The sequence below is a fragment of the Castor canadensis genome, chromosome 10, assembly GCF_047511655.1.
Source record: "Castor canadensis chromosome 10, mCasCan1.hap1v2, whole genome shotgun sequence".
NCBI lineage: Eukaryota > Metazoa > Chordata > Mammalia > Rodentia > Castoridae > Castor > Castor canadensis.
Window position 1 is genome coordinate 55,398,491 of NC_133395.1, and position 12,030 is coordinate 55,410,520.

Below are 12,030 nucleotides of genomic sequence, written 5' to 3' on the forward strand. Positions count from 1 at the left end.
AAGCCCTGAGTTCATACTCCAAACCCTCGAAAAAAAAAAAAAAGATGTATTCTGTATTTCTTTCCAGTACTGTGGATCCTCTAACCATTTCTGTTTATCCACAGAGTAAAATGCAATATTGTTTGCACGTTCTCAAGGCATTCAGGGCTAGTTATGACCAGATGCCCAGGCTCTGCCAGTCTCCTCTCTTACCATCACCTCCCACCCATTCCTGCTCTTCTCAGCTATACTGAGCACATGTTCTTCTCTGAACTCACTGTGCTCTCCCCGTGCACTTGTACTTGCTGTTTCCTATGTCTGGAATGTTCCAAGCATGTGGGAAATTCCTCAGCATCTCTTAAGAGTGAACTCGAGCATTACATTCTCCATGAAAGCTTTCCTCACTTATCCCATTCCATTGAGTGCAAACTTCTCTGTGGAATTTAAGAAATCATTTATTTGCCTTCTTTGAAGACATGAGCTATATTTAAATTTTAACCCCTAATTCCTGGTGTACATCAAGAAGTTAAGAGAAGAGTGAATGATTAAACTGTACTCATTCTTCAGTCTTAGCACAAGCATCATCTCCCCTTACTGTCCTTCCTCTGAACCACTCTTTAGCCCTTAGTTAGGTTTGGCCTGCCCTGAAGCTCAGAGCCTACCTGGCAGTTGACAGCTGCCCTCAAGGCCCACAGCAAGGAATGCTTACTAAGTGGGTAGCTACAGAAGGAATCTGATCATTCAGAGTCATGTTATTTACATACTTTATATAAGATTGTCTGCTGTTTTATCCTTAATAACTGCATTTGTTTTAAGCAAATGGCTTCTTATATTACCTAGATTTTGAAATTAGCCATCTGGTTAACCATTCTTTCCTCTTGACACACTTTAGATCTTCTTTAAAAGTGAGGCTTTCCCAGAATGTTGGGTTAAGAAGTGTATTAAACTATATCACAGTACTCCCAGCCCACAATACCTAGCAAACCATAATAAAACTTCCCTTAAAGGAACAATTACAAATAAGAAGCAGAGAGGGAAAGGGAAAGATTGCAGGTAGTCATCTTCAAATACTTCAAGGAAAGGAAACAGATTCCAAAACAGAGTGGAGATGTTATGGCTTGGTCCTAACCCTTTCCCCTGAAATGAGGCTCTGCTCTTTCTTTAGACAAAACAATCTGACTTAATACATCATTTTGGGAATACTCAGCCTTTATTTGTATAAATTGGCCATAAATAACAAACCCTGCTTTAGGAAATACCGAAGCATCTTAATACTTTTAGGAGCCACAGAAGTTATCTACTGATTCTGCAGCACCAAGAGTCTTGTGAGATTGCAAAAGACCAGACAATACAGGAGAAAGGGGAGGGCAGGGGGCAGCGAGAAGACACATCCTGCATGGTCCAAAATGGTGTTTCTTCAGTGACAGTAAAATGGTTTGTGGGGAAATAATTCTATTCATGACTTCCATGAGGGAATCAGGAAATCGAGTGTCTGCTAGGCTTACCGGTGAGATGACTGCTTCCTGGATAGGAGGAAAGGTTAGGTCAAATATCTTTCCTTAGAGAACAAAGGAAGCCAGGAGGTGAGTCCAAGTTTTATGCAGACACCTTGGCACTGATTAATTTTTTCTGATAGCTGATTGGGGTTCAGATAACTTCCTCCAACAGCTTTAGGCCCAGATTATTTTCTTGGTTCCTGAGTGAAAGATTACCTGTAAATTATCCAGGATGACGCGGAGGGAGTGCACCTGTCGTCGAACAGCACTTGAAAATCTTTCATAGGTTGAAGCATCATATTCACTCATTTGGATCTCCTTTAGCCTGAAACCAGAAGGGCAAAAGAAGACATCAGCTTACATCATGTTCAAGTGGGTCTTTCACTTTCCTTCACCTACTGCTAGAACTGTAGCAAACTGGTAATGTAGATTGACTTTGAGGAAAAAAAAGGCAAGAAAAGAAAAGATGACTTCAGATGCAAAGAGGGGAATGTCCAGTTGTGGGCTGGTAAATGATTAACAAACTGCCCTTCAGGCTAAACAAAAACAAAACAAGCCCTGATTTGTACTGAATATTCGAGGTTTCTTGGCATATAAATATTCCCACCATGATCAGTTTCAAGCTACAACAGTGAAGTCATAAATCACTCTATGGTACACCATTGTTATATCCCAAAGGCATGTTGTGATGTTGTCAGCTGATCAGTTCATGTGGCAAATTTCTAGGAGAGTTCTATGGATTGATTTTTTATTGTTTAAAGACTGGGGTCATATATTTGGTTGACCAAGATAACTATTTAGGCCCAAAGAAAGTAAGTCCATGTGTTGCTATGTATCCCTATTATGGTTTGAACATGAAATGTCTCCCATAGACTACTGTGTTGAACTTTTGGTCCCCAGTTGGTGGTGCTATTTTGGGAGATGACAGAACCTTAGTTGGTGGGGCTGGATCCAGGTCACTTCCTTTGAAGGTTATACCTGGCCCCGGTCCCTTCCTCCTTCTGCTTTCTCACTGTCGTGAGGTGAGTAGCCTCTGCCACACGCTTGTGCTGCCCTGATGGCCCTACCACAGCACAGCCCCCAAAGTCAACAGAGCCAATGACTATGGATTGAAACCTCTGAATCCATGAGTGAAAAGAAATCCTTCTTCCCTTAAGTTGTTTCTGTCAGGTATTTCGTCACAGCAATGAAAAGTCTAATATGGAACTATACAGAAACTATATAATAGTTTTCCAAAATTGCTGGTAAATTGTGTTTTAATATTATTGTGGTTTTGAAATTCTACCCTCCTAGTACACTGCTCTTTGGATCAGTTTTTTGTCATTTGCTTCTGCTATAGCCCTACAAGCCCACTGGCATCTCCCCGCACACAATATGGGCCCATGCCTTGGAGACCCTTCAAGTGATTCTGTTATACCTGGACAGCCCTTTCCTCTGCTACTTTGCCTACTAACTCCCACTTACCCATCAAGACTCAAGTCAATTGTCTCCTCCTCTAAAAAGCCTGCTATGGCAAGTGGGTCTGTCTTCTGAGTTCTCATTTCACACTATTCTTCCACAGGCCAGAACGTTTACTGCTCAAGTTACCAGTTCCTATCTCCTGTCTCACCAGCTAGGTTCTGTGGTCCTTCAGGTAAGGGCCAGGGAATTCTGATCTTTATGTGTATAGTGCCTAGCATGGTACCTAACAGATGATAGGTGCTTAAGATAAATTCCAATGAATGACTGCAATAAAAGTAAGATTTAGGATTATTATTGAAAGTACAGCATCTCATCAGGCATAGTGATTGAGACCTGTAATCCCAGCACCAGAAGGTTGAGGCAGGATGACTGTAAGTTCAAGGCCAGCCTGGGCTGTAAAGTGAGTTGTAGGCAGGCTGCATAGAGACCCTGTCTCAGAAGACAAACAAAAAAAGGCAGCATCTTAAACTAATCCTAAGTAGAAAAGTCTTTCACTGAGTGACCACTCTTGGATTTTATAGTGTTATAGCCATAATGCACTAATTTAATTACACATTTCTATAAATATTAAAAGTATTCATATTAGAACAGGAATAATGAATAAATCTCTCAAAGCCTAACCATAACACAGTCTTCTAAACTGCTGTGTGTGTGCATGTCCATGTATGTGTATCTGCATGTGTGCAATATTAGAGTTATAGATCCTATGTGTATAGCTGATACTCTGATCTAAAGTATATTTATAATCTTGGGTTGGAAGAGAAACCGCAAATGCTGAAGGAGAATGGTTTCTGTTTTTCCCTGTCAGGCCCACCACTGGAAAGAATCCATTCAGAGTGCTAGAAGCTTAGAATCCGGTAACATGAAGCTAGACTACCATGGGACAGACTGGCATTTCCTGTCCTACCATTGACTTCTGTTAGTCAACACCAACTCAGGTTTCAATACTAGGTCAAAGGCCATATCCTATGAAGTCTTGCTTGGTCTCTTTAGAATGTACCTTTCAGGGACTTCTACCATGGAATCTGTACACTGCATTGTTTAACAAATAGGTTGGCTTACCTCTGTCACAGTGTTTCTCAAACTTCTCTTATTTACAGTAGGAAATACGTTTTACACTGAGATCCAGTACACACAAATGAGTGTGTGTATGTATGACTGAACCAACAACTTCATAAAAAATATACTTACTGTATGTGATAGGGTTGATGTTTTCTATTCTATTCCTTTGAAAGAAAGATTGTATCTTATTTTTTTTCTTTGAACTTCCAATACTTAGCACAATACTAGAACACATGGCATTCAATATATGCTTTTGAACAATACCTAGAAAAGATTGTCTAAACACGCATTGATGTGTTTTTTTCCCAAAGAAAGGAGATTAGTATTGATTGGTAAAGGTATGAACAGCAAGGTATTGTCCTTGCTGGGTGCAGGGTTAGGTGGGAGAGGGAACTAAGGAGGAAACACACATATACACACAAACACATAGATGAATCATGCCTATGGTAAGATTGGTAAGTCACCTCCAGCAGAGTGGTCTTTGTAGAGAGGCCAAAATTAGCTTTAGTTATGTATTACTGCTGGAGTAACCACGCTGCACCCCAAAACCCATCACATGCTATTTTAATTATAAATTCCTTCATAATTCCTTCATGATTCATTCTGGAAATCATATTCCACGTTGTGTTGGCTTTTACAAAGATCACCTACAAAGTGTTCAAAGAGGACAACAAATTCTTTTTTTTTACATTTGTTAATTATCCTATTGTTGTACTGGGGGTACCTTGTGACATTTACAAAAGTTCTTACAATATATTATAGTTGAATTCACTCCTCCACCATTCTCCTTAATCCTCCCTCCCCCATTCCTGGAATAGTTTCAACTTTCCATTTTTATTCTCTAGTACATAGTATTTCCACCATATTTACTCTCCTACACTCTTTCTTATATCCTCTCCTACTAAAAGATGAAGACTGAAGTAGGGAATGGAGAGAGAAAATAGGAATTTTATTTTTAGCTTCATGATTAGATAAACTTTCCATTGAGAATATTCTCAAGCCTACAAAACTAGCTGAAGATATCTTTCTGCTTCTTTACTTCTGATCGAAACTATAGGGCACAGCTGCTTCACATTCTAGCCATCTATGTGGACAAACTACACTTTGTTGGTACAGTATATTTTTAAAGGATGTATTTATTGTTATGTAAGAGTCTGGGAATTTTAGTTCTCATTTTACTTTTTCTTATAGTTTTGACTTAAATACTATAATTTTGAATCCATTATGAGGAAAACAAACATAAGCTGAGATCTACTGTGTGAGGCTCATTAGTTTTGCAAATGGGAGTGGATGCAATTTCTACAGCTGGTGCCCACCCTAAATGCTTTCCTATGTGTATACAAGTACCTCACTATTGATTTCATTCACTTCTTGTTGGTGCAATGTTTCTGTTATGTGTTATGCACATCTCACGCCTGCTTCCCTCTGCTAGTCTTCAGGAACTGATCAACTCTTGAAATGCAGAAAACAGTATCTGGCTTAAAACAAGACACAAATGGATGCTAACTAAATGCTATGTTGATGATATGAAAAACCCATTGGTAGCACTAGGTTCTTCAAGGCAACAGAGTGGACTTTCTGGTTGCTGGCTAGGACTTCTTTGTTTTAGCCAGTCTCTGATTTAAGTACTAAAGGATGATGCCATCAAACCTGACCCTCCATACTTGGGTTTCATATCTGAAGATTCCACAAGCCTCAGCTTAAAAATATTTTGAAAAAAAAATTGCATCTCTATGCAACACATACTGTTTTTCATCATTATTCCCTAATGTACATATTATTTATTTATTTATATAACATTTACATTACATTAGGTATTATAAATAATTTAAAGTTGACTTAAAATACATGGGAGGATGTGTGTAGCTCATAAATAAATACGAAGCCATTTTTATATAAGAGATTTGAGTATCTGCAGATTCTGGTATTCTTGGGTGGAAGGTGGGGTCCTGGATCCAATCTCCCATGGATATGAAGGAACATCTAGCAAAGGGTGACACCATTACTTATATACATGTGTGCACTATTTATTTCATAAATATGTATAAGGTTTTGCTTTCAAGGAACTTAGAGTTACTGGAGAGACAATTCAATTACTTACACAAATAAAAAAATGGGAAAGAGTAGAAACACCTGTGGCAAAAGGTACAGGGTGCTATAGAAACAAAAATGGCAGTACTTGAACTCAGTCTGCATACTAGTTTTAAAGAGCTTTAAAACTAATTATCCAATGATTGTAAAGAGTACCTTTTAAGCACATGACAATAGTATTCTATGTTTGTGTATCTTATATTGTAGAGATATACTCTGAAGTATTATAATGAAATAATAGAATATCTGGGTTAGCTTCAAAACAGTCTAGGAGTGGAGAATGGGAGTGGAGCTGAATTTTTCTTCTTGGATTTTTTTCTTTGGAGGGGTATAGGTATATCAGGTTCATAGGATTTACTATATGTTTTTCTCTACTTTCATTTTCTGTTTGAAAAGGCCCCATAATAAAGAGTTCAAGAAAAAATTTATTTCACTTAGCTATAGTAAGTGAAATATTCATCAAATGGATTGAAAGTTCCATTTCTATATCAAAGTAGAAAGTAACTTCTCTTGGTGTTTTGTTGTGCCCGTCTTTCTCAGGATTTCTGTGTTTTTATTTCTTCTTCCTTTCATATGCTTGCCCATCTCCTCTTGCCTACCACATGGCATTCACCTTGACTGGGATTCCTTTCTGCAGTATTTAACAGGAGTATGTGGTTTTCCACTTACTGCCTTCCCCACATCTTCCCTCTTCTCTTACATCCACTAAATTCAGTTGTCTTGTTACTTCAGATGCCTGTTTACCTCTTTCCCCTATACGGCAATGCCCCTTAACAGAGCCAGGCTCCTTATCCCTAGTAGCAATCAGAGAGAGGCTGTATGCTTGTGCCCAAGTGCCACGGTGAGCCCTTTCTGAATCTCCACGAACACTTGTGTGCTGGAGCATTCTATCTGCTTATCTGCTTAGCAAATTCAGACTGGATAATTACTCAGAGGCTTGAGTATGGCAACAATAGCAACTTACTCAATGGGGAGGGGAGAATGATGCATGTCTAATTATTAGGTTCTCTTTCTAAACAGAGTCTGTATTATTCATATGAAATGAAGAACAACATTTTAATTCAAACAAGACATTTCTTTCTTAAAAAGAATTATCGTTTTTACATTTACTTACATGTGTATACATTATTTGGGCCACCTCCCTCCCGTCTTCCAGGCAGAACCTATTCTGCCCTCTTGTTCTCCAATTTTATTGAAGAGAAAACATAAGAGATAATAAGAAAAACAGTGTTTTGCTAGTTTGAGATAAAGAGAGCTATACAAAGGATTCCTAGTGTTGCTTCCATGCACATGTGTATTAAAACCCAAATTGGTTTTAATCCAATTTCTCTACCAGACCTCTTCACTACTTCCCAGTCACCTTCCCATAGTGGCCTCTGCCAGTTTAAGATTACTATATTTGCTCCTATACAAATCAACTACATTCAAGTTTTAAGTTTCCTTCCCTTTCTCTATTCTTTCCATGCATGATCTCCCCTTAGTGTATGACCCATGTCCAATAATATTACTGCATTTGCTTTAGGTCTACAATCTGCATGTGAGGGAAAACATGTGATTTTTGGCCTTCTGAGCCTGGCTAACTTTGCTTAAGATAATGTTTGCCAGTTTCATCCATTTACTTGGGAATGACAAAATTTCATCCTTCTTTGTGGCTGAATAAAATTCCATTGTGTATAAATACCACATTTTCTTGATCCATTCATCAGTAGTGGGGCATCTTAGCTGTTTCCATAGCTCGGCTATTGTGAATAGTGCTGCAAGAGACATGGGCGTGCAGGTGCCTTTGGAATAACTTGAGTCGCATTCCTTCAGGAGTATCCTTAGGAGTGGGATGGCTGGATCATATGGCAGATCTATGTTTAGTTTTTTAAGAAGCCTCCATATTGTTTTCCATAGTGCTTGTACTAGCTTACATTCCCACCAGCAGTGTATGAAGGTTCCTCCTGCCTCCCCCAATCCTCGCCAACATTTGTTGTTGGTGGTATTCTTGATGATAGCTATTCTAACAGGAGTGAGATGGAATCCTAGTGTGGTTTTGATTTGCATTTCCTTTATGGCCAGGGATGGTGAGCATTTTTTCATGTGTTTTTTGGCCAGTTGGACTTTTTTGAAAAAGTTCTGTTTAGTTCAGTTGCCCACTTCTTTAATTGATTGATTGATTTTGGGGGAGTTTAGTTTTTTGAGTTCCCTGTATATTCTGGTTATCAGTTCCTTGTTTTGATACATAGCTAGCAAATATTTTCTCCCATTCTGTGGTGGTCTGTTCAATTTAGAGACCATTTCTTTTGTTGTGCAGAAGATATTTAATTTCATGTAGTCCCATTTGTTAATCCTTTCTCTTAGTTTCTGGGCTGCTTGAGTTCTATTGAGGAAGTCCTTGCCTATACCTATTGCTTCCAGGGTATTCCCTGCTCTTTCCTGTATGACCTCAAGGTTTTGGGTCTGATATTAAGGTCCTGAATCCACTTTGAGTTGATACTCATACAGGGTGACAGGCATTCATCTAGTTTCAGTTTTCTGCAGGCAGATAACCACTTTTTCCAGCAACTTTTATTGAAGAGGCTGTCTTTTCTCCAACATGTTTTTGGTACCTTTGTCAAAAATGAGGTGGGCATAGCTGTGTGCATTCATATCTGGGTCCTCTATTCTGTCCCACAGGTCTTCATGTCTGTTTTTTGTCAGTACCTTGCTGTTTTATTGCTATGGCTCTGTAGTATAGTTTGAAGTCAGGTATTGTGATACCTCCAGCATTGTTCTTTTTGCTCAGTATAGCCTTGGCTATTTGTAGTCTCTTGTGTTTCCAAATGAATTTTAGGGTAGATTTTTCAATTTCTGTGATGAATGTCATTGGGATTTTGATGGGAATTGCTAATAAGACATTTCATTATAATTTTCTTTTCTTTTTTTGAGGCAGGGTCTTGTTATGTAGCCCTGGCTGGCCTCAAACTCATGATCCTCCTGCCTCCGTGCTGGAATTGCAGATATGTACCACCATGTCCAGCCTTCCTACTTTTTTTTCTGAGAAATTGCAACTACTTTCATTCCTAAAATAATTATCTGTTCTTAGAACCTCTCCAAGAAGAAGAGAGAGGGAAGTCCCCTATCTATTTGCATCAAGAGCAAAGCTAGGAACAGTGAGGCTAAAAAAACTGTCTAAGGTTGCCAGGGAAGCCAGCAGAAGGACTGAGGGCAACACTCACGTCTAATGGCCAGGGGCTTTTGCAGACTTTCCTGAGGGTGTGGCAGGTGGGACTTACATTTTTGAATCTATTGTTCTTTACTGTTTACTTGCAGGATGTGAAAGCACAGCACATAACGTAATACCAGATGTTCTATGTGGGAGGATTTCATAACTCGCATATACTTGAGCAAACTTTTTTTTTCTAACTGCACCCAGCTCCTTTTATTGAGCACAAAGATGTAAATCTGCAACCCAAACCACCACCAAGTCCCTCAGCCTGAAAAGACATAGGGTTGGTTCTTGGGTATTTCTCACTTTTAGCTGAAGAACACATGGACTTCTGGTGAAAGCATTGTGTGGATTCTTTCTTATTTTTCAGAAAGGGTCAAAGCGGCCTAGAACAGCTGTGGGACATCTGAAGGCCACAGGCTCACTGACCTGAATTTTAAGGTCCCCACCCACTGACAAGTGCTTCCTACCCAACCTTACTGCCCACCTCTTCCCAGCTGGTCCCATTCCTAGACAGGCAAGCCAGCACTCTCTGCCATCAACACCACTCATTTTGTCCTGGTGCCTCTGTCCATTTTGTTTTCCCTTACTAGAATGTTCTAGGTCTTGTCTTCTCATCTCTAAATCCTGGCTGAGTGCAGGGTTTACCTTATATTAGTCACGGATCTGGCCCTTTTACTGCTGATGGGCATAGTGGGACTTTAGTACTAAACAATGCATGTGTGTGTGTGTGTGTGTGTGTGTGTGTGTGTGTGTGTGTGTGTGTGTGTGTGTTTGTGCGCGTGCACGTGTTCATCACCAGGGCTGTTCTAGATGCGAAGGCAGCACTCACCTCTGTTGAAATGCTCTCTGGCCCATCTCTCTTGCAGCTCTCTTGACCTCCTCAGGAACAGCGTCCTTCTCAGCATCGGAGATCTGGTATACTGGGTGGCCAGCATCCAGTCGGTAAGGGCCTCCTTTGCCCCCTAGACCTGCAGTGTCTCTTCCCCCTGGAAGGAAAACATGGGAATACAAATGGTAAGTATGAACTCAACCAAAAAACAAAAGTCGGATCATGTCTTTAAGACAGGCCTGTGAAGCATATTAATTGTACTTAACTAGTAAAAATGATCACAAATAAACGATTTTTTTTTCTGAAAACAAAGGTATTCCCCTATTTAGGATGATTTTCCATTTTTTTCCCATTCATTCAAATCCTACCTATGTTCAGTCCAAACTCCATGACATCTCTACCTCACAGACAGCAATTCTCTTGTGTTCTATTTGCTACCCTTTTAATTTTTTTTTCTCACCAGCTATATGATGGCTGGGTCCGTATTTTATTTATGCTGTACCTCTGCTCCTATATGAGTACCTTGTATACTATATATTTGCTAGTTAAATGAGCAACTGTTCTCTTGTTTTCTCTCAAAATACTAACAGTAAGTTAAGCTGTAGATAAAATTTTGTTTTGCAAATAATAAAAATTATGCGAAAAATATGAGGTCATATCACTGTCATAGTCAAGATTTGACACCAATTATTACACTGGCTTTGAATTTGAGCTTTGAATAATATATAACAGGTAAACACTGCCGCTTCAGAATAGCCTTTCAATATGAACCCAAATTTACATGTTTTGAAGCATATGCATGTAGCATTGTATGAACTTTTTATGTTAAAAATGAAAGTTACATGCCTAAGGTCAGGTCGGTAGTGTTATAAGAAGTGGTGAGACATTGGCTAACTAGAGAGGACTTACCTTGTCTAAATATGCTTAAATTCAAATTATCTTAAAATACTATATTGATCAAAGAAAATATGTACATCTATTGGAATCTGGGCTACAGATTTATTATCTCTGCTTTATAATGAATAGAATACTAGCAACTAGTTTTTTTGTTTACTCAGGCACAACTTGGGAACTTACAAGAGACTCCAATATTGGGGGGGAGGTATCATATTGTATAATACAGTATACTAGTATTGTATAGTTAAATCAGGCTGCCTGAGTTTTCTGACTTCAATTCACTAGCCACGTCTTTGGGGAAATTACTTAACTTCTATTTGTCTCAGTCTCCTCGTCTGTAATATGTACTTCATGGGACTGTGATGAAGTTAAAATGCTTACAAAAGTATCTGGCATATAACAAGAGTTATTTAAGTGATTGATCTTATGATTATTATTTAAACAAGTCCTAGTCACATAGAGTGAAATAATTTCTGGATTCATAAAGTAGAAAATTTGAAAGCTTTTAGACTTTGGTTAAATTATTATATATTTTTTTCTTCCTTGGAGCATTAATTATTCTAGTAAACTAAGAGTGAGAACTCAGTGTGAATTGTTTCCCTTTCGAAAATCCAGGTAGGTCATTTCCTTTGGGGAAATACCATGAGAACAGCCTATTAATTATAATATTTTAATCATTTGATTGGAGCACATCTTATTTCATTTTTATTTAGAAATGGATGATGAAAAATTCCTTCTCAAATGTGTGTCATTTCTGGCTCCCATTAATGGTCAGCCAAGCTACTGGTGGGCAGTGACAATGTGCTATTCATGAAAAGCTGAGTCTGGCCCTGACTCCCTCCCTCTAGGAGGTTGTCCTTAGGTATGGGCAGAACATAAACTAGAGTTTAATGCTTCTTAGGCACTCCAATGTCCTTATTTTGGTGAAAGTAGGAAAGGATCCACAACTCTTAGTGGTTGATGTTCATGATAGTCAAAGGAGTCACATGACCCCACAGGGAAGTCATCCTAGGGTGGAGAGG

At 38.9% G+C, this 12,030-nt stretch overlaps 1 protein-coding gene across 2 annotated transcripts in view; it reads right to left on the bottom strand.

The window, feature by feature from the left end:
• Positions 1-12,030, bottom strand: part of Vwa8 (von Willebrand factor A domain containing 8) — a 358,183-nt gene that overhangs the window by 32,088 nt on the left and 314,065 nt on the right. For both annotated transcript variants that reach the window (XM_074043312.1, XM_074043313.1), the window contains exons 39-40: positions 10,112-10,268; positions 1,692-1,800 (exon numbers count right to left, since the gene is read on the bottom strand). In XM_074043312.1, coding sequence (XP_073899413.1) covers positions 1,692-1,800; positions 10,112-10,268 — 266 coding nt within the window. The remainder of the gene's footprint in view (positions 1-1,691; positions 1,801-10,111; positions 10,269-12,030) is intronic.